The 23,027-nt window shown below is 40.7% G+C and overlaps 1 protein-coding gene across 1 annotated transcript in view; it reads right to left on the reverse strand.

Annotated features, from left to right (window-relative positions):
* Positions 1-5,134: 5,134 nt before the first annotated feature.
* The window catches only part of TMEM47 (transmembrane protein 47), a 40,081-nt gene continuing 22,188 nt past the window's right edge, over positions 5,135-23,027 (reverse strand). The window contains exon 3 of the mRNA XM_038386995.2: positions 5,135-10,021. Coding sequence (XP_038242923.1) covers positions 9,843-10,021 — 179 coding nt within the window. The 3' untranslated portion in view covers positions 5,135-9,842. The remainder of the gene's footprint in view (positions 10,022-23,027) is intronic.

The raw sequence follows: 23,027 nt of genomic DNA on the forward strand, positions 1-23,027 counted from the left end.
TTTAACTTATCTAATATCCTTTAATCTGATATTTTCCTCTTTAATGAACTACTATGAGATAAAACAGAAATTGGCCTCAGCTACAAGAGATGAAGGCAATGGTTCTGATTTTCCCTCCTGACACAGCTGTACTTCAGCACAGGAATTTAGGGTGTTGGGGAAGATGGATATTTCATCCCAATGTAAATTAGAGCAGTCTCAGGGCTACTTTAATTTTTCTATTATCAAGATATATACTTACATGGGACACACTCTGTAACATTGACAAACTGTCCAACTTGTGTATGACCCATAACAACTTAACAAGAGGCATTGAAATGTAATCAAGACAATCTACTGGTATGTGAATTTCAAAGAGATGTCCTAGACCAGCAATCATTAACCCATTTATTTGTAGTAATATAAATAAAGGATAGATGTTAAGTGCATTTGTCCGTGTTTACCCATATCTTGTTAGAAATTTAACAATGTGATCTAATTAGCTTGTAGATGCTAAAATCCTGTTCCTGTCTTATAATGCTTCATTACTGTATTCTATTGTCTCAAAGATCAAAGATGTAAGATTCTACAGGAATTATTATTTTTTACATTGTCTTCAGCTTAATTATGTATGTTATCATGAACTGCCTTGATTGTTTGAATGGCTAATTGCATTGTGTTAATGAATACAACTAGTTTACCTGAATGCATAGGAAATAGCAACACTCTGCACTGTCTATTCTTCATTGGGGAAAGGTCCTGCTGTGAAAATTGCTGTCAAGAAGTTTATCAGCTTGTTAGAAGACTCTGAAGAAAAGGCCTGATCCTTTTTATCTCAGGTCTGCTTAAACTTTGACAAAAAAGTTCTCAGGCACGAGACTGAGATCTCCAGGTTTACTCTGGATTTACCCTGGAATTCTCATGGAAAATTTTGAACAAACATTACACCTGGATTGCCTAGTGGACTAGAACCTTTTACATTGATTCCAGAAATACTTTTACAAATCACCAGCCTCACCGTCTCAGCTATGAAACTGACTAGAGGACTTTTTACATATCTCTGTGTATATTGATATCTTAACCACTGCAATGCTCTTCCTTCTTTTTCCTTTTATTATTAAAACCTTCAGTATTACTTACTAAAGGATTAGCATCTGCATGATTATTGGGTAAGATCTGAAACTCATACTGACCTGGGAATCAGTGTCCTGTCCTTTGGGACAGGTGGACCTAACATATGATAAATCTGGTTTTCAGTAACCACTCACTATACTAGACTTGGTTCTCTAGGTGGGGGTCAATAGCTGGCATGCTTAAAGGGGACTGTATCTGGCTTCTTGATAACCAGCATGGTACTACAGAAGCTATTTTGTTACTTGCTTGGTGAATCTAATTATTGAATAAACCACCAGTTTCGGGATTGTCTGCCCTATTCTTTGCAGTCTGCCCTGAGTATAGCATCCTCAGTGTGGCCCATCTAGTCACCCGGACTCTCTCTCACACACACACCCATCATTGTAATATCTGAGGACTTGTCCATTGTATGGCTTTTTGTATCCAGTCTGGCTACACCAGTGCAAACCCCAGTGCAGATGCACTGCACTGATGTAAAATGAATTTTCACTGCTGTGACTTATCCCAGTTTAAAATAGTTTAACACTGGTGATGCAGAGACAGAAATTTCTCAGGCGTCAGCCCAAGACTGTAGCATGAACTCCAACAGAAACTAAGACCCATCACAAACTTCACCACTTTCTGCTCTAAGTGCAAGGTACATTTCTTTGACTTTGCTTTTTCTACCATAAATATATAGCAACATGTAAATAAAAAATCCAGAACAAGACACTCTACCACACTCTCCTCCCTCGAGGGAGAGGATGAGAACAAACCTGTGACAGATGTTAGTCCCATTGTTTGCTGCAGTACTGAAAGATACACAATATTACAGTGACAAGCATGGCATAAGAACCAATAGAGAATAGAATTGAGTCTATGCTGGAGGGGTTTTACTGGTGTAAATGTACCTGATATAGACAAGTCTTAAGTACATTGAACAGATTAATGTATTCATCCTTACAACACTTAGGATGTCGGAAAATGCTATTACTCCTCGCTCTGAAGACAGGTAAATTAAGGCACAGAGAGATTAAGTGACTCACCCAAGATCAACCCGGCAGTCTGCTGCAGAGCCAAAAGGTGAACCCAGGTATGCTGGGTCCCAGTTCACCTCCTTAAACACACCATCTCTCCACCTGTCCTAGAATACGTTACAGCAGCCGAGATTAGAAGCATTCTATCCCCCTCCTCCTGAGCACACGCCATCTGCTGGGGCTGGGAGGATGGGTGATGTAGAGCCAGCTATACCATCTCTCTGCCTTTGAGGGAAGGCCCTATGCTGGGGATTTTCCCTGGTAGTGACATTGTGCCTCTTCTGGCACTATCAGAGCAGCATAAACTCTGCATTGGCCCTAAAGGAGGAGAGAAAAATGAGTGAAAAAAGAAGCACAAGATAAAATAGGAGATAGGGAGTGTAATTATTATAATATTTAGCTGGAGGGGAAGGTTCTTTGTATCTTTATATTAACTTTTGAGAACTCATTCACTCATTATAGGAGATTTAGTTCAACAAAGCTTCATAGGTTTGTCATAAAAACCCCTTGCCCTACCCCATGTCCCCCACCCAAGAGTGGTATAATTGCCTCATCTGCCTGACACTATACACATTTGTCAAAAGATTGGCACATCTATATCAGAATGGCCCCCTTAGCAGGTCAAAACATTTGTTGGAGCTATTAGTTGAATATGTAGCACTCCTCTGGGAGATAATGCACGGTCCTGTCAAACCTCAGCGCCCATTTATTTTCCAGTGGCCACTTTGAAGCCAATTTGTGTTTGAAAAAAAGTTTGACTATTGTATTTCAGTAAATGTGAAGGAAAATGAGAGGAATGAAATAAGAGAGGCAGAAGAAAACAATATTCTACTATATACTCAGTCAGAATTTAGTCATTTCCACATCATGAAACATGTGGTGGGGAAGTACTCCCAAAACATATAGAAATACGGTTTTTGACGTGGCAAATTTTATTTAAAATAATTCTGAAGGGCATTTTTCATCATCCCTTTGGGGTTGGAAGGACACACTATGGCCAGCATTTCATAATCCATAGGAGAGAACCTATGCACATCTTCTGTTTCCATGTTCCCATCTCGCACTCTAGCAGCATATATGTTCTTGTTTCTAGTGTACTATTACTACCTTCCTACTACCCCTCGGTCCCTCTATTCTAAAATTCAAGGTTTCTAAGGAATCCCAGTCCTCCTCTTTTATTGGCCCAGTTTTCTTTTCTGAATTCTTTTCCCACCACTTCATTTCCACACCCTCTCATATACTCAGATGTAGTTCTCATCCATCCACCCATATTCCATAAAAGGTTTGTTGCCTTTCAAATTATTGAGGGACAGATTATCCACGCCTTTTTTGCTTTGGAGAGCAGTTACTCAGGATATGTCTGCGCTGCATAGTGTACCCTGCTCTTGGCATCCAAGCCCATGAACCTGCACTTGCCAAGCTCACCTCTTAACATCCACGCTGCAGCCGTATGAATGCCTCACCGTCTCGGAGTGAGGTACAGTTCTGGAACAGATGTGTGCTGCCATAGCTGTGAATACTCCACACAGATTGGAGTTTCTGAAGCAGGGTCACAAGCACAGACAAGTGGGATCTCAGTGTCATGGAGTTGTGAGATGACTAGAAGTAGGTCCAGAATTTTTGCATTAGGAAACACACCTTTGTGTAGCTGTGTGAGGAGCATGCACCAACTCCCCCGTGCCAGGAGACACACACAAGGGAGGCCATACCACTCCAGAAGTAGGCTGCTGTGGACATCTGGAAGCTGGCTGCCCCAGACTACTACAGACCCCAAGTCAACTGTTTGCGTTATGGAGCCTTGTGATGCAATTAGGACTGTGGTTTACCCAAAAGTGATGGGCAAAACTAATGTGCCCAAAATAACTGCTGGTTTTGTGAGAATAGGCTTCCCAAACTGCACCATGGCTACAATTGCTACACATATGCCCATAGTTTGCCCTCCATAAGGAGCAAGCAACTATGTTAATTCTTTGATTGCCCAGGCGTGCATAGCAATGGAGTAGTATCCTACAAAGGATACTTTGTAGGATACTACTCCATTGCTATTAGGGATGTAAATGGTTAATCGGTTAACTGGACCCTAGCCGTTAACCCTGGTGGCTGCCTTCATCGGGCTGGCTGGCTGGCGTGACCCCAGCAGCAGCCTCACTGGGCCAGGCAGGCTGAAGCAACCCTGGTGGGACCCCACACCCAGCCAGTGGGCTGGAGTGGTCCCAGCCACACTGCTGGGGCTCTGGCTGGTGGGCCGGAGTGGCCCCGGCTTTGGCCAAACTGGCGGGGCTCTGGCTTGGCCACACTGTGCCAGCGGGTGGGCTGCAACAGCCAGGCTGCAGCAGCCCCAGCTGCCAGCCGCAGTGGGCCGGCAAGGCCCCAGCCCTGGTGGGAGTCCTGCTGCCCCATGCCATGCCACTGGCAGAAAGAAATCAGTTAACGGCTAACCGATCAAATGATATCATTTTAATCCTTTAACTGGTCAACTTTTTTAACCAATATTTACATCCATAATTGCTATGCAGGCCTTGGTCGACCAAAGGGGCAGGTTTGTGGACACCAATGCAGGCTGTATTGGCAAGATGCATGATGCCATGTTGCTAAGATCTGGCATTTATGTGTTTGGACAAGCAGGGACTTTATTTGCTCCAAATGCCATGATCATCAACGGGGTCTCTGTGCCCACTAATGACAGTGGACCCTGCTTACACTGTCCTGCCATGGCTCATGAAACCGTACTCTGAGCTCAAAGAACCTGGCAAAAGAAAGCTCAATAAAATACTTGGCAGTTGCAGGTTGGTGGCTGAGTGCACAATTGGCAGATTCAAAGCAAGATGGTGCTGCCTTCAAAACTGTTTGGATGCAAGCGTGGCCAACACTGTCCATCTCTTTGTGGCATGCTGCACACTACACTATGTTTGCAAGGTGAAACAAGAGCATTTTCACATGGAGTGCACTCAAGTAGATCTCAGCTTACCAGTGTGAGAAAGAGGTTGACAAGCTGTAACCTGAACGTTATGGAGATCATAATATGTTTTCTTTATTTAAACTGTGCTTTTTAACACACAGTTCAATACTCCCCTCCAGGTAAAAGGGAAGAATAGTGTAAAAGATTATTCAAAAAGAAGTGAAAAAGTAACACATACTTCAGGTTCATACAGAAAATAGCACTGTATAATCTGGAAATATGGAAAAGAATATTGAATATAGCAGATTAATTTACCATTGAAGTAGTTGGAGTGGTACATTCTGAATGCCAATACATTGCTTTTTATTTAATAAGTTAAAGGGCTCTGTCATTCAAACGTTACAACATATTGCATAAAGGCATTTGGGGCTGAATAGTGCCGAGATGTATACCACAGTAAACCCCACAGGATACTAACGAGGGCAGAACTTGGCTATATTTTTTTTTATAAACCTGCCTTATTGTGATATCTAAGTGCCAGACAAATTCATTTAAGTAAACACAGACAAAAACAGCAGCAGAACTTTTCAGTGCTTGAATATTCTACACAGGGCAAAAAAGTGCATTTTGTTAGGGTAACTTTTTTTTATTTTAGTTACTTTTTCACATATAACTTCATGTAAGCTACAAAAGTCGTGAAATGCAAAAATGGTAATAAAACAGCAAACTTAAAACAGCTTAGATAAAAAACGTTTTCCCCCTAACAATGACCATTAAAAATGAGCCACATTTTGATGGATTCATTCAATAAACATACCATACACTTTTCAAAAATAAACAGAGAACAACGTTAGAGAAACTAATACCATCAACAGCATGAAGTATTTAGTTGATTAATTTGTAAAGACAAATGAAATCTCTAGGCACAGTTTTAGGCATTATAGAGGACACAGAGGCAACAGGTTAGTGTGCACTGTTCTGTACAAAAATACAGTCTGAATAAATTACATTGCTAGCCATAAGATTAGACTTCACTTACCAGTTAGTTCATTGCATGTTTAATAATATACAGTTACATGCTAATCCATATATCATTCATATTTCAAACACATAGGTCTCTATATTTATGTCTTTAAAATTTACATGTTGAACTTACAAAAGCTAAATGTAGTTGTGCAAGAAATTCAAAAGAGTGGGTTGGTACTTGTTGCACCAGATGGTATACTTTAAGCTTAAAAATAAAAATAACTAGCCCTGCTTGCAAGTTCACTATATATATATATATCTGGAAGAGAAACAATGGGTTTGTGGTGTGAAAAATTACCTTGCTAGTGAGATAAAGCCAAATACAACTGAAATGATGAAGGCATGATATAAGAATAATATATAAAAATGATAAGTCTATTGTAAATACACTCCAACACAGGAGTGTTTTATTCTATGGGTAGAAAAAATATTTCAGCTTTACATTGTATTTACTTTTAGTTCGGAGCCAAAATATTCAATATTTAGCAATCTTGGCCATGGTAGGGGAAAAAAGCAGCAGCATAGGCTAAAATTAGGTGCCTAATTCCATGCTTAGGCTCCTAAATAAAAAGGACCTGATTCTGAGAAGTTTCCCCACACACAAACCCCACTAGTTTCATAGAGTTTAAGGCCAGAAGGGAGCATTAGATCAGATAGACTGATCAATAAAACACAGGCCATTAAATTTCACTCAGATGCCTTTGAGTTAGAACAAAACATTTCAGTCCTCAGGAAACTAAACTTTGTCCCACATGCAGAGAACAGAAGAGACCAAGATGCCACCAATGCCCATGGCCCTTGTAATGGCAGTGAACTGATTATGTGCTGATCACCTGTAGATCCCATTATCTTCAATGGAAGTTGTAGGTATTCAGAACCTCTGAAAATCAAGCCTCTGATTTTTGATGCCTAAATATGGATATAGGATCCTAATCTTAGGCACTCAAGTTTGAAAATTTTTGCCTAAAGGCCTTTTATGTTATGAATAGTGTTTTCTCCAGTATATGTGCAATTTATGAGTATATGCATTAGCCCACTGAATATGTTTTCTCTAGCTATACAGAAAGAGAAAGGGAGTTTATTAAGATTAGTAGATATGACATAGGTCTAGCATTGTACAGCTTCCTCTCCTTGTTCGAAGCAAAGTGCTGTGTAATTGTCAGCACCAAAGCACTGTTTCCTCTAAAAAGGAACAGAGATCCACTCACAGTAGACTTCTTAAAATTAGCCTAACTCCCATTCCATCACACAATGTTCCTAAAGCAGCTAAATAAGAGCAGTGTTACGCTGCAGTCCAGAAAGATTTGCAGTTAACCACATGCCACCTGCCTCGGCTTTAAGTCACATAGGAAAAAAATGCAGAGTTCCAAAGATTCTCAGCTGTCTGCGAGAAAGTGAAAGGTGCTCTCCTCCTTTCCCTCATGTCCTTTTACCCTCACTCTTCAGCAGGATGCACAAAAACATTTAAGTGAAGCTATCATTTTGCTCTGTCATCCTAGTCTAGCTAATCATCACTGATCCAGGGAAAAGTGCTGATGCTGACTATTCTTCTGTGATATCATACATTCTCTCCCAGAGAGGCCTAGGTTTGTTAAGAACTGGGTCTTGTTTGACAGAAATACTTTAACGAACAACAGACTACAAGCAGGTTTATGCTTCTTCTATACCGATTGCTGAATTTCCTCTCTCTGTAAACTGTGGCGAGTACATTTAATACTATAGGATGTGGTCCTAATGTTAAGTAATTCTGCAATCCTTTTGCAGAACCAGCAATACATCAACAATATGAAAGCATTTTTACAGCTTCAAAGTCCCTGTTCTTACAGAGGCCCAACTAGGATATATTTTAAATTTCTCAATTAATAAAAATAATTATTTCTAAAGTTGTATATTAGAGTTGTATAAAAATATGTTCACAATTAATTCAAATAAGCCAATATTAAACAAAAATAAAAGTTATGCTATGTAAGTCAATTTAAAAATTCCACCCTAGTTTAATTTGGGTCTCATTTCATTTGTATAGCCTCTGGAAGTTTTAAGTGGGAAACATTTAAACGGACGCATGTCAATCAACCTTTACACTCAGAGAAAAACAAATATTTGAAAAGGAGTACTTGTGGCATCTTAGAGACTAACAAATTTATTTGAGCATAAGCTTTCGTGAGCTACAGCTCACTTCATCGGAGGCATGCAGTGGAAAATACAGTAGGGAGATTTTATATACACAGAGAGCAAGAAACATTGGGTGTTACCAACACTCTCATTACAGTGTGTATGGTAAAAACCATTGTTTCATGTTGTTACATTGTTTCATGTTCTCTGTGTATATAAATCTCCCCATTGTATTTTCCACTGAATGCATCCAATGAAGTGAGCTGTAGCTCACAAAAGCTTATGCTCAAATAAATTTGTTAGTCTCTAAGGTGCCACAAGTATTCCTATTCTTTTTGCGGATACAGACTAACATGGCGGCTACTCTGAAACAAATATTTGAGTACATACTGTACTGATAACATTTTTATACTGTATGTAACTAGATCTCAGCTACATTCTTTCAATTAGAGACAGAAATTAACTGGATTTTTAGGAAGTGGCAGTCTCTCGCCATTAAACAGCTTTTTTTAAAAAAAAAATACTTGTAATAAGTATCAAGCAACTAGTTATTTTAGATTTAATTCCACCTCAAATGTATATGAACTTTTAGATATTTCCCATCAAAACAGATCATAAGGTCATACAGAGAGAGCAACCAATTTTAAGATGTTTATTTTGCATTACTGACCCAAAATGGAGATAGTGATCCAAGACTCTTAAGAAGGCATACAAAGTTAGTGCTTTAACCACTGTACCACAGCAAATATTACCATTTTGAGATGTAATGTGTTTCTTCCTCTGCATATATTTATATATTATATATATATATTCATTTATACTAACAAATGCCTTCTATAAAAATAGTTGGATTTGTTATTTATGCATTTCTACTGCACGGTTTGGAAATTAAAAGGGCATGAAGACAAATGCAGCTCATACCTGCATTTTATTTGCCTAAGGGAAATTCGAGGACCCTGTTACTCCTCACCCCACCCCACAATATTCAGAGCTGAGACAACTTCCAGCCACATAATTAGAAGCATGTGTCTCCAGGTTTTGACTTCCCTTCAGGGATCTGCCACAGTTGGCAGGGAAGATGTGGCTTGCCAATGCATAAACTCCCTTTTTTTTTCAGCAGACCGTCCAATGCAGACATTAGGAAAGTCATTGATCATTTACATTCACTGCCCCCAACACATGGTCATTTGCAACTAATTTCTCAACAGCTTTTTCTAGCAAGTGACCAGGACCCAACAGCACTTATTGATATAAGATGGCACCGCCTGCTTATCATGACATCTGAATCCTCCATGATATAAGGAAACTTCTAAATGGAGCTTATGCCAGCTGCTCCCCTGCAGGCGACGGCAGATGCAGGCACTGCATTTTCATTCCAGCAACGTCCCTCACAATGATCGCTGTCATGTAGATCCTTCACTTGTTGTCAAGAAAAATGACATTAACGTATCAGCAGCTTGCAACGTTTGCCTGTGTAAGATCAGTAATCTTAATTTTTGCAGTTCTCTTAAATGGATGTAAAAGCTAGTTATAGTGTTTGCGGCCAAAAGGCAAAGGCTATTAAATCAACAGAGCAGACTGCTTGATGCTCCACAAGTATTCTAAAAAACAGCGAGTTAGAAAAGATGGAGTAACCCTTTTGTTATTTCATTTCTTTTTCCCAGCCTAAAGTGGTACTAATAGTAGTCTTCATAGATCTTAGGGTTCAGGCAATAAAGGAGGGCACCCCCAAATGAAAATATAGTTGCACCCCAAGCCAGGCCATAGCCCCAGTTGAACTCATGGTATATTTTCAAGTTGACTGTCTCGATGAACTTGACTGGATAAAGGACTAGGCTGCAAGCCTGAAGAACAACTGAAAGAGAAATTAACCAAAAGTCAGAAGAGGGTTTTACTCATTTACATAAAAACACAAACATTACATTACCAACACTCACATTAAAAATGCCTTTGGTTACATGAACCTATCTGAGTTAGCAATGAAAGAAACAGCAGCCTATCAACGTAGAGAGCAATTACATGAATTGGAAGAAATTTGGATCCTGCTTCTTGATACATTTGCGTAAAGAATGTTGAGATAGCTCAAATAATGCTAGACTTCCATTCCACCTGACCTCTCCCCTTTTCCCCTCCCTCTGTTCATCCTCCAATCTCCTCCTTCCCTTTTTAAAAAATCTGTTACCCCCCAGACACACTCCAACATGTTATTTCTGTGTTATACCATCTGATTTTGTATTGTTTAGTCTTGCAGCTTTAACAAGTTGTTAGGTTGCACAACTGCATAATTTAATTGGCTAAATGCAAGGTACTTGGTAATATATACAAGCAAGTCACTTACCTTTTTGTATTTTTTAAAAAGTATTTATAAAAATGCCTTTGGTCCAATTTTTATTTGTATATATTGCTCTAATTGTACATAAAAATAAACTCATACAAACTTTATTTAATCCTTAGAGAGTATAGCACTCCAATATATTCCCCAGGAGATGAACAAATGTTATTGCTATTGGATAATGATATGATTCTGTTTGTTCCCTGAAGATCTGAAGTAACACCTATCTCTTCCCAATTTCCTTTTCTCTACCTTTTTTAGTCTGGAGTTTGCATTTTCTCTGTAATAAAACTAAACTGACTAATCTAATGGATACTATAAATAGAACACATCGAAGATGAGGAGGAATAAAGGAACCTGAAGAAATACAGTCCACACTCAACCAATTTATTCTAAATGAGGAGCAATATGTGATATTAATTAATATGTCCAATTACAATATAATTCTTATGGAATTATATATTATGTAGACATCACCTACTGTAATCAGGATTAATAATATATTATATGGATTACCAAAGGAATTCATAAAGCTTTGTCACCTACTGTGAAGTCATAAAACTCTAATATGTGGAAAAATATTTGCTGCATATAGTAAATACAGAGGAAAAATATGTCTGGCTCTGGCTCAAAACTGATGAAACAGAGCAAATTCTAGGAAGCGAGATGCTTAAAAATAATTATTTTCTATGATACTGTCCTGAGAGAGTCAGAAGATTTCATACAGCAAGAGGTGTATGTTCCAAACACATTTGCAATGGAATTCAATAAACCTGGTAATATTGTGTTGTATCCTGACCAGATGGAATATGCTTACAGTGAGAGTGCATCGTGTGCGTGTGCATGGATGAAGAACTGTTTTTCTGTTTGGAGAGCTCAGTTTTATAATGGTCCATCCTTCCCTAATGCAGGTACATAACTACCATTAGCATAATTGAGATAAACAGTTATTGGGTTCAATACAAGGATAAATGGGTGAAATGTAATGGCCTGTATTATGTAGGAGGTGAGACCAGATGATCTAATGGTCCCTTCCGACCTTAAACTCTATGAACTGCACGCGCACAAGAGGAGAAAAGACACCAGAGCAATGTGATTTCCAGCCTTTTCTCATCCCAAATACACAATGTGCCCCTGATCTCATGAACATTTAAGCAGATGATTAACTTTGCACACAGGAGCAACCCCATGATTTCAGGGGGACTATTCACAACCACAATGATAAGCCCATGCTTAAGTCATTGCAGAGTTGGGGCATATATTGTTGAAAGCACAGAGCTATCTGATAGACCACCACATTTCTTTAAACAAAAGATGCCAATTTGACTGCACTAAAGACTAAAGCCCTCGATTTACTGGCAGAACAGGAACTGCAATAACAATAGAGCAAAATTGTCCTGCCAATGAATCTCAACCAAACACTGTCTCATAGACTTTAAGGCGAGAAGGGACCATCATGATCATCTAGTCTGACCTCCCGCACATCGCAGGCCACAGAATTTCACCCACCCACTCCTGTAAAAAACCTCTCACCTATGTCTGAATTATTCAAGTCCTTAAATCATGATTTTAAAGATGTCAAGTTACAAAGAATTGATCATTTACTCTAGTTCAAACTAGCAAATGATGCATGCCCCATGCTGAAACAAGGTGGTGAAAAAATCCCCAGGGTCTCTGATAATCTGATCTGGAGGAAAATTTCTTCCTAACCCCAAATGCGGCGATCAGTTAGACCCTGCCCATGTCAGCAAGACCCACCAGCCAGACACGTGGGAAAGAATTCTCTGTAGTTACGCAGAGCCCTCCTCATCTAATGTCCTATCTCCAACCACTGGAAATATTTGTTACTAACAGTCACAGTTGCCATGGTAGGCAATCTCATACCATTCTCTCCATAAACTTATCAAGCTCAGTCTTGAAGCCAGTTAGGTTTTTTTGCCCCATTGCTCTCCTCAAGCCTTCTCTCATAAGGTAGCTTTTCCATTCCTCTCATCATCCTTGTAACCCATCTCTGCACCTGTTCCAGTTTGAATTCATCTTTCTTAAACATGGGAGATCAGAACTGCACACACTATTCCAGATGAGTTCTCACCAGTGCCTTGTACAATGGTACTAACACTTCCCTGTCTCTACTGGAAATACCTCACCTGATGCATCCTAGGACTGCATTAGCTTTTTTCACAGCCACATCACATTGGTGACTCATAGTCATTTTGTGGTCAACCAGTACACCCAGGTCTTTCACCTCCTTTGTCGCTTCCAACTGACAAATCACCAGATTATAGCAAAAATTTTTGTTCTTAGTCCCTAAATATGTTACCTTGCAATTTACACTATTAAATTTCATCCCATTTCTATTACTCCAATTTATAAGGTCATGCAGATCATCTTGATAGATATTCTGGTCCTCCTTCATATTGGGACTATACCTCCCAACTTTGTGTCATTCGCAAATTTTATTAGCACACTCCTCACTTCTTGTGCCAAGGTCATGAATGAAAATGTTAAATAAGATGGGTCCCAAGACCAATCCCGTAGGAACTCTTCTAGTAACCTCCCTTCAGCCTGAGAGTTCACCTTTCAGTCTGACACGTTATAGTCTCCCCTTTAACCAGTTCCTTATCCACCTTTCAGTTTTCATACTGATCCCCATCTTCTCCAATTTAACTAATAATTTACCACATGGAACTGTAACAAATGCCTTGCTGAAATCCAGGTAGATTAGACCTACTGCATGTCCTTTGCCTAAAAAAATCAGTTATCTTTCCAAAGAAAGATCAGGTGGGCCAGGCATGATCTACCATTTGTAAAACCATGCTGTATTTTATCCCAGTTACTGTTCATCTTCATGTCCTTAACTACTTTGTCTTTCAAAATTTGTTCCAAACCCTTGCATACAACTGAGGTCAAACTAACAAGCCTGTAGTTTCTGGGATCACTTTTTTTCCCCTTTCTTAAAAATAGGAACTATATTAGCAATTCTCCATTTACAGATTCATTGAAAATCCTTGCTATTGGGCTTGCAATTTCATGTGCCAGTTCCTTTAATAATCTTGGATGGAAATTATCTGGGGCCTCCAATTTGATTCCATGAGGCTGTTTGAGTTTGACTTCCACCTCGTATGTGGAAATTTCTACCTCCATATCTTCATTTCTATTAGCCACCCTGTCACTATCACTGAACTCATTACCAATATTAAAAAGTAGGGTAAAGTATTAGTTTAGGTGTTGGGCCATGCCTAGATTACCTTTAATTTCCACCCCATCCTCAGTGCTTAGTGATCCCACTTCTTTCCTTGTTTTCTTTTTATTTATATGGCTACAGAATCTTTTACTCTGGTTTTCATTTCCTTAACTAGGTCCAAGTCTGCTTGGCTTTTGGCAGTTCTCACTTTTTCCCTACATCTTCTGATCTCCAAGAGGGAGCTTTCCTTGCTGATCCTTCGCACCTTCCATTCCTTGTAGACTTTCTGCTTTCTCAATCACCTGTTTGAGGTGCTTGCTCATCCAGTTTGGTCTGCAACCCTTCGCTATGAACTTTTCCCCCTTGCTTGGGATGCAGTTTTCAGATAGTTTCTGCAACTTTGACTTAAAGTAATTCCAAGCCTCCTTCACATTCAGATCCTTGACTTCTTTGGTCCAGTCCACTTCCCTAACTAATTCCCTCAATTTTTTTAAGTTAGCTCTTCTGAAATCAAGGACCCTTGTTGCAAATCTATTTTTGTTTATCTTTCCATTTAGTTTAAACTGCATTAGATCATGATCACTCAAACCAAGGCTGTCCTCTACAATCAGTTCTTCTATGAGGTCCTTATTACTCACCAATACCAAATCTAAAATAGCATCACCTTTTGTTGATTCAGGGACTATTTGGTGATGAAATCTGTCAGTCATCACATTTCAGGAATATCTGGGCCGTACCATTATTAGTAGCACTTGTCCTCCAATCTATATTTGGAAAATTAAAACCTCCCATAATCTTACAATTCCCAATAGTATTTATTTCATTAAAATATTAAAGAGGTCTCTATTCATATCCAAAACGGATCCCAGGGTCTGTAGCAGACCCCAAGTACTAACCCAGTGGAGCCTCTGTTCCTTTCTTCCCCCAAAGTGATTCTGACCCAAAAAGACTCTGTTTTATCCATTCTATCATTTTTAATTTCTTTAGAGTCTACTTTGTATTAATATCCAATGCTACTCCACCACTTTTACCTTTATTTCTGTCTTTTTTGAACAGCACAGATCCTTCAATACCTGTATTCCCGTCATGACTAGTGTTCCACCATGTTTCTGTTATCCCTATATCTGGTTTCTCTTCTGTGCCAGAAGTTCTACTTCCTCAGTTTTGTTACCGAGGCTCCTTGCATTGGCCTACAGATTCATAGATACTAAGGTCAGAAGGGACCATTCTGATCATCTAGTCTGACCTCCTGCACAGTGCAGGCCACAGAATCTCACCCACCCACTCCTATGAAAAATCTCACCCATGTCTGAGCTATTGAAGTCCTTAAATCATGGTTTAAAGACTTCAAGGAGCAGAGAATCCTCCCTCAAGTCAACCATGCCCCATGCTGCAGAGGAAGGTGAAAAACCTCCAGGGCCTCTCCAATCTGCCCTGGAGGAAAATTCCTTCCTGACCCCAAATATGGCAATCAGCTAAACCCTGAGCATATGGGCAAGATTCACCAGCCAGGTACTACAGAAAATTCTTTCCTGGGTAACTCAGATCCCATCCATCTAATATCCCATCTCAGGGGATTTGGCCTATTTACCCTGAATATTTAAAGATCAAATTACTTAACAAAATCACATTATCCCATCATACCATCTCCTCCATAAACTTATCAAGTAGAATCTTAAAACCAGATAGATCTTTTGCCCCCACTGCTTCCCTTGGAAGGCTATTCCAAAACTTCACTCCTCTGATGGTTAAAAACCTTCGTCTGATTTCAAGTCTAAACTTCCTGGTGGCCAGTTTATACCCATTTGTTCTTGTGTCCACATTGGTGCTGAGCTGAAATAATTCCTCTCCCTCTCCTGTATTTATCCCTCTGATATATTTATAGAGAGCAATCATATCTCCCCTCAACCTTCTTTTAGTTAGGCTAAACAAGCCAAGCTCCTTAAGTCTCCTTTCATAAGACAAGTTTTCCATTCCTTGGATCATCCTAGTAGCCCTTCTCTGTACCTGCTCCAGCTTGAATTCATCCTTTTTAAACATGGGAAATCAGAACTGCACACAGTATTCTAGGTGAGGTCTCACCAGTGCCTTGTATAATGGTACTAAAACCTCCTTATCCCTACTGGAAATGCCTCTCCTGATGCATCCCAAAACCGCATTAGCTTTTTTCACAGCCATATCACATTGGCAGCTCATAGTCATCCTATGATCAACCAATACTCCAAAGTCCTTCTCCTCTTCCGTTACTTCTAATTGATGCGTCCCCAACTTATAACTAAAATTCTTGTTATTAATCCCTAAATGCATAACCTTACACTTCTGACTATTAAATTTCATCCTATTACTATTACTCCAGTTTACAAGGTCATCCAGATCCTCCTGTATAATATCCCGATCCTTCTCCGAATTGGCAATACCTTCCAGCTTTGTATCATCCGCAAACTTTATTAGCACACTCCCACTTTTTGTGCCAAGGTCAGTAATAAAAAGATTAAATAAGATTGGTCCCAAAACCGATCCCTGAGGAACTCCACTGGTAACCTCCCTCCAACCTGACAGTTCGCCTTTCAGTAGGACCCGTTGCAGTCTCCCCTTTAACCAATTCCTTATCCACCTTTTGATGTTCATATTGATCCCCATCTTCTCCAATTTAACTAATAATTCCCCATGTGGCACGGTATCAAATGCCTTACTGAAATCTAGGTAAATTAGATCCACTGCATTTCCTTTATCTAAAAAACCTGTTACTTTTTCAAAAAAGGAGATTAGGTTGGTTTGGCACGATCTACCTTTTGTAAAACCATGTTGTATTTTGTCCCATTTACCATTGACTTCAATGTCCTTAACTAATTTCTCCTTCAAAATTTTTTCCAGGACCTTGCATACAACAGATGTCAAACTAACTGGCCTGTAGTTACCCGGATCACTTTTTTTTCCTTTCTTAAAAATAGGAACTATATTAGCAATTCTCCAATCATTCGGTACTACTCCTGAGTTTACAGATTCATTAAGAATTCTTGCTAATGGGCTTGCAATTTCAGGTGCCAATTCCTTTAATATTCTTGGATGAAGATTATCTGGGCCCCCCGATTTAGTCCCATTAAGCTGTTCGAGTTTCGCTTCTACCTGAGATATGGTAATATCTACCTCTATATCCTCATTCCCATTTGTCATGCTACCATTATCCCCAAGATCCTCTTTAGCCTTATTAAAGACTGAGGCAAAGTATTTGTTTAGATATTGGGCCATGCCTAGATTATCTTTAACCTCCACTCCATCCTCAGTGTTAAGTGGCCCCACTTCTTCTTTCTTAGTTTTCTTCTTATTTATATGGCTATAGAACCTTTTACTATTGGTTTTAATTCCCTTTGCAAGGTCCAACTCTACTCGACTTTTAGCCCGTCTCACTTTATCCCTACATGTTCTGACCTCAATTAGGTAGCTTTCCTTGCTGATCCCTCCCATCTTCCACTCCCTCTGCTTCTTCTTAATCACCTCTCTAAGATGCTTGCTCATCCAGCTTGGTCTACAACTCCTTCCTATGAATTTTTTCCCCTTTCTTGGGATACAGGCTTCCGATAGCTTCTGCAGCTTTGATTTAAAGTAATCCCAGGCCTCCTCTACCTTTAGATCCATAAATTCTTCAGTCCAATCCACTTCCCTAACTAATTTCCTTAATTTTTGAAAGTCAGCCCTTTTGAAATCAAAAACCTTAGTTGCAGATTTATTTTTGTTAATCCTTCCATTTAGTTTGAACTGAATTAGCTCATGATCACTTGAGCCAAGATTGTCCCCTACAACCATTTCTTCTTCTTCAGATATCTTAGTTGTTTCTGCTGGGCTTCACCCAGATTCTTCACCTGATTAGGTATGGTCATTCTACTGCCAATATCACCTACCTGATTGTTAGTGTCATTGGTACTGGCACTTTCTTTTCTCTTGATGTCCATTCTCCTACCCTATTGTTCCTTTCTCCACTGCTTTCTTCTCTCTTACTTGATTTTCCTCCCACTCAATGTTAGAATCATATGTGGGGACTGCATTAACATCTCCCAGCCATCTCCCATGAATTCCTAGTTTAAAGCTTTTAACCAGTTGTGCCAACCTCCATCCCAGAAATCTATTTCCCTCCCTACTCAGGTGGAGTCCATCCCACGAGAACTGTCCTGTGTCCATGAATGCCTCCCAGTGATTGAACATCCCAAAGCCCTCCTTATAGCACCACTGCATGAGCCATCTGTTGATTATGATAATCTTTTCTCTCCTTCATTCTCTTCCTCTAGGGACAGGTAGAATCCCACTGAATATCACCTGAGTCTCCATTTTTAATGGATCTTCCCCATCCTGGCATACTCTCCCTTGATGCATTCCAGTGAGAATCCAGTTGTGTCATTTGTTCTCACATGAAGGACAATCAGTGGATTATTTCCTGCTCCCATATCTTAGCTCCCAGCAAACAGCACACCTTTCTGTTCTCCAGATCAGCTCCAGTGACAGGTCCCTCTGTCCTTCTTAGTAGGATGTCCCCAATCACATAGACCTGCCTCTTCCTGATGGTTGCAATTCTCTGGCCTTCCTCCTTCTATTCCTTCTGGCTGCAAGTCTTCATATCTTTTGTTCTCTCTTGCAATATTCTGCAAGTCATCCTCTATCCTCCTGGGGCTATGAACTCTGGCTATCTCTATTGACTTTTCCTCTCTTCTTGTAGAACTGCTCTTTTCTTCCTTGCCCTCCCACCTTCTGTTACTGCCTGCTGTGCCCCTTCATTTTCCAATTCAGCAAACCTGTTCCTGAGCTCTATTTCTCCTTCAGTAGACAGTGTTTTCCTCTGGCTAGTTCTTGTAATCACATGCTTCCAGTGGCCACTTTTCTTATCCAGCAATCTGCTCTCAGTTCTCCAGCCCAGCTTGCATCTGCCAGTCCTGAGTTTTCCCTTCAGCCTACTCTTGTCTTCCAGCGATCATCAGCTTAAATCCCCTTCAAAACTCAACCATATTTTCTACCTGAAAATCCAAACCTCAGCCCTTGGCTATCATCAGCTCTATCAGGCAGCTCATCATACAAAGCACTGTTCAGGTACCGCTCCAGGATAATGTGCATGCCACAGCTTCCATGGTCATCTTCATTGTCTCTTCCATTCCTTGAGTCACGACCACCGCTGCTTCTGTAGCTGTGATAGGCTTCCCTCCTAAGCTCCTGTCAAGGAACTACCCCTTCCCCCCCGCCCCCAGACACACACCCCACCACAACCACATAGTCCCTCCCCCAAACTCCCCTTACAACTCCCACTCAAACTCCCATTTTCAGCTCTGTTTGCTGGCTCCTGTGCTACTGCTCCTGTCTTGCCAATGCATTTCAGATCCGACAGAGACCAAAAAGTAAGAGGGGTTTTCTTGGCCAATCAGTCTTTGGCCTCTCTCTCTCTCTCTTTGGCCACTGTAGATACAGATTTCTGAGACATGGATGCCCATCCACTAGGGATTGTTCTGGGGGGCCACCAGCTATCAACAGTAAAGATCTTCTGTTCAGGGTGATCACCTTTTCAAAACACAAAAGCGGAACACACACAGGAGCCCCAACCCCTCTCTGACCCTGACCCCTGCCCCTCTTCTTCCCCGAGGCCCTGCCTCTGGCTAGGCCAGAAGCCGCAGGGGAGGGAGGCTGGGAGGCCCAACAGTAACCCCCATCCCATGTCCTCCCCCACCCTGGCCGCTGCCCAGGGTATGCCTCACAGGGCAGGTGGAGGATCCAGGGCTACCCACAGTGGCCCAGGCTCCCTGGGCAGCTCTTACAACTGCCTGGCTTCGGCTTTTGGCCTGGCAAGGGGGAGCTAAGGCCCACCTCTGCTCTCCTACATTGGGAGGAGGCTGGCACTGCCTCTGAGCACAGAGCAGCACTACAGGGAATTGGGGGCAAATGCTGTCCCAGAGTCATTCAGCCTAGGACTGGATCTTGAACTCTGCATTTCAGGACTGTCCCGCCCAATTCAAGACAGGTAGTCACCCTACTTCTGTTGCTCCCAAACCACTGGAACATTGTACAGACAGAACAGTCCATGCATATAGATCCAATTACTGGATCCAGTCCTGAATCGAAAGCACAGAAGAAAATAAAAGAACCACACTATTCCTTGAACCAACTGGTCTGTCAACATTTAGGACTTGATTGTGATACTGCTACTCACACTGAGTTATTATCACCTACTCTACACTGAAGGCAATGAGAGCATGAGTGAAGTATGGTACTCCACAGCATGAGCAGAATCATCACAGTCATGCCCTTAGCTTTTAAAAGAAAAGTATTTCTTACTCTTCTCAAATTTGCTATTCTTGGGTCTAATTCTAATCTCTCACTTGTTTAATTCACCAACTTCATTAAGTTGCCTTGATTAGTTCTTCAGGAGTTAAACATCAGGCCCCATGGCTACAACTGTAAAAATAGCAGCTTAAAGGTAGGTTTGTAAATCCATATTCAGACCATGAAACAAGTGACCTAATTTGGAGAAGTGCTGAGCATCCAGCATCTCCTTCTGACTTTGGTCATCACTAGCTGTGTTTCCAGGTGGTTGTTGCTGCTCTCTTTGATTTAAGAATTGTCTTGGTCTACGAGTTTGGGCTGTTTCACTAAGCTTACAATCAGTACATTTAGGAAAGTTTTGTCATGACTCACAGGCCTCAAACACAGTTCCACAGGGATTACAAGAGCAGCCACACTTTAGCCCTCCACCAGGTGCCTTCTGACAATGTCTGACCCACAACCCACAAAGCCCAGCCCCAGTTAGAGACAGACATCTCATTGGCAGAATCCCAGAGTAGCCAACTGGCCCACTGACATCACATAAGACAGCAACAGGCAGCTGTGTGAACAACTGAGATCCATCCTGCTTCTGCTCTTGTTCCCCTGGTCTGACTTCCTGGCATCCTGACCTGGCTTGGCTGATTTGTTCAGTAGCCCAAGGAAAAAAAAAAAAAAAAAAAAAATCTTAAAATCAACTCTTGCTACTCAAAGTGTGCTAGTCCTGGTTACAAACTGAAATATTCAAATCCAGGCCACCCAGCAGGGTTTGTTTTTATGAAGTAGTCTACTGCACTTCCAAGACTTCTCTCCTGGAAGTTGCATTTGAACCAGAATTTTATATAACACTGTATATGCAGAAGAACAACTCTTCTGAAAATAGGAAAAAAGTAATCCATTAGCTTTTTTCATCTTGTTCAAAAATGTTAAGATAAGAAGATTTTGCTGAACAGTCAATGCAGCCTTCTATTTGGAAAATGTTTATGAAAATGGAGGTACTTCTATGTAAATATACTTCTCACCTGCCGCCCCAGCCCCACCCTGCCCACACACAGACACAGAGAGTAATAACTGCTAGGTGCTGTAATTTCAAAGATTAGCAGACATGCAAGATATACGATATGAAACAACTAAGAACAAAGTCAACCAAATCCTGTGCATCATGCCCTTATACTCACTAGATCTGGATTCTAATGAGCTGAGAAGGGAAGTGAATTTCAAAGACATGGGCCCTCGGAAAGGGAGCATGTGCCCAGCACACTGTCATGAAGTGTTGAAATGCAGTGTCTGAAAGCAAATATTTCCTAACTGATCTCCGCTGCCTTGGAATTGTATAAGGCAAGAGAGAAGGGTCTCTCAGCTTACAGAGCTGCTGGTCACAGCTGGTCCCAAACAGTCTGAACAGGGCTTTCGGGTACTATTCAGGGTGTTGGTGGTGGCCTTTAAAGAAAATCCCTGTCTCAGTCCTAAAACTTATCAAAGGGGTGGGATTTCCTGCCAGCTCTCTAGCCAACCATTGTCTGGGAGCAGAAGGCTGATCCTACTTCTTGCTGCCCAATCTCCTCCAAATGGAAGGAGAGATTATGCAGGATGCAGGAGAAGAATATGATCTTTGAGCTGGGAGGCATCTCTAGGTATGAAACTGAGACAGTGTGTACCCCTACATCCACGCCTTTTAGAGGATCATGATAAAACTTGTACAAAGTATGAATTGTGAGGGATCATTTGAAAACTCATGACTTGCTGATCATTATTTTCTTGGTAAAATATGTGTGGCCACATAGTATGTAAAGTTATAAGATTCCACTGTGAAATATTACATGTTCCAACATGTTCTGAAGAGCAGTCACAAGCCACTTCCCCAGAAACAAAAGGCTAGCCAAAACCTCAGCCAGGTGTCAACGAGATCAAATGGACCATCACCTGATTAAGTGGCCACTATTTAGCATGAGAGAGGCTGTGGGCAAAGAATCTGCATTTTAACAAAGAAGCAACTTAAGGTTCCTGTCCACACAGAGTTTCTGTCTCCTGAACCTCAGCTGGAAACGATTCTTGCACAAGAGAAATAACTACAAGATGAGAGACCAAACATCCCAAATCACCTCTTCCTTTCTCTCTACCAATGGCATCCACAACACCTGAAGAACAAAGGAGCAGCATTGGACTGGGGAGAGATCCTGACTGAAAGATTCAGCCACTAAGACAAATAAGAACTTGTGATGAGAGAGACCTTTGCTTTGAAGTCACTTAGCTTGTTAAGTTAGGTATTAGTTGTATTTTACTTTTTATTTCTTTGTAACCAATTCTGACTTTTATGCCTCATTACTTGTAATCACTTAAAATCTTTCTGTAGTTAATAAATCTGTTTTATCTAAACCAGTGTGTTTGGACTGAAGTGTTTGGGAAACTTCATTCGGGATAACAGGATTCATGCATATCATTTTCTATTAATGAAATGACTGACTTTATATGAGCTTGTATTGTCCATGAGGGTACAGGGCAGTATAAGATGCACATTTCTGGGGGAAAGTCTGGGACTAGGAGTTTTCTGGTGTTGCCCTGCAGTGTAATTCATGAGTGGCTGGCTATAGCACTCATACAGCATAACTTGGAGTAACTTACATGCTGGAGCTGTGTGTGAACAGACCAGCAGCGGTTACTCTCACGGCAAAGCAATGGAAAAGGTATCCCAGATTGGAGAATTGAGGGGACACAGCTGTCCAATGGTCCAGATTGTACCCTCCATAATGTCACAGAAACTGTATGCAAGAATTGGTCAGAACACAAAGATAAGTAAGAGCGCTGACCAATGTTACCTCTAATTTTTTCCATACGTGTGTGGATAAATTTTATTATGTGCACTGAGGTAATGTACGCCACCAGTAGAAAAAAAAAAACCTAGATATATAGAGAAATAAAAATTATGAAATGCATAGACCAGTCAAAAAACTAAAATAACACTTTGAAAGACTAAAATTACAGAGAATATATGTGCATTGCAGGAAGTAAACAACAACAACACAAGTATGTGTTGGGAGGTGTGTGTGCATG

This window comes from Dermochelys coriacea, chromosome 1 (assembly GCF_009764565.3).
Source record: "Dermochelys coriacea isolate rDerCor1 chromosome 1, rDerCor1.pri.v4, whole genome shotgun sequence".
In the NCBI taxonomy this organism is placed as follows: Eukaryota; Metazoa; Chordata; order Testudines; family Dermochelyidae; genus Dermochelys; species Dermochelys coriacea.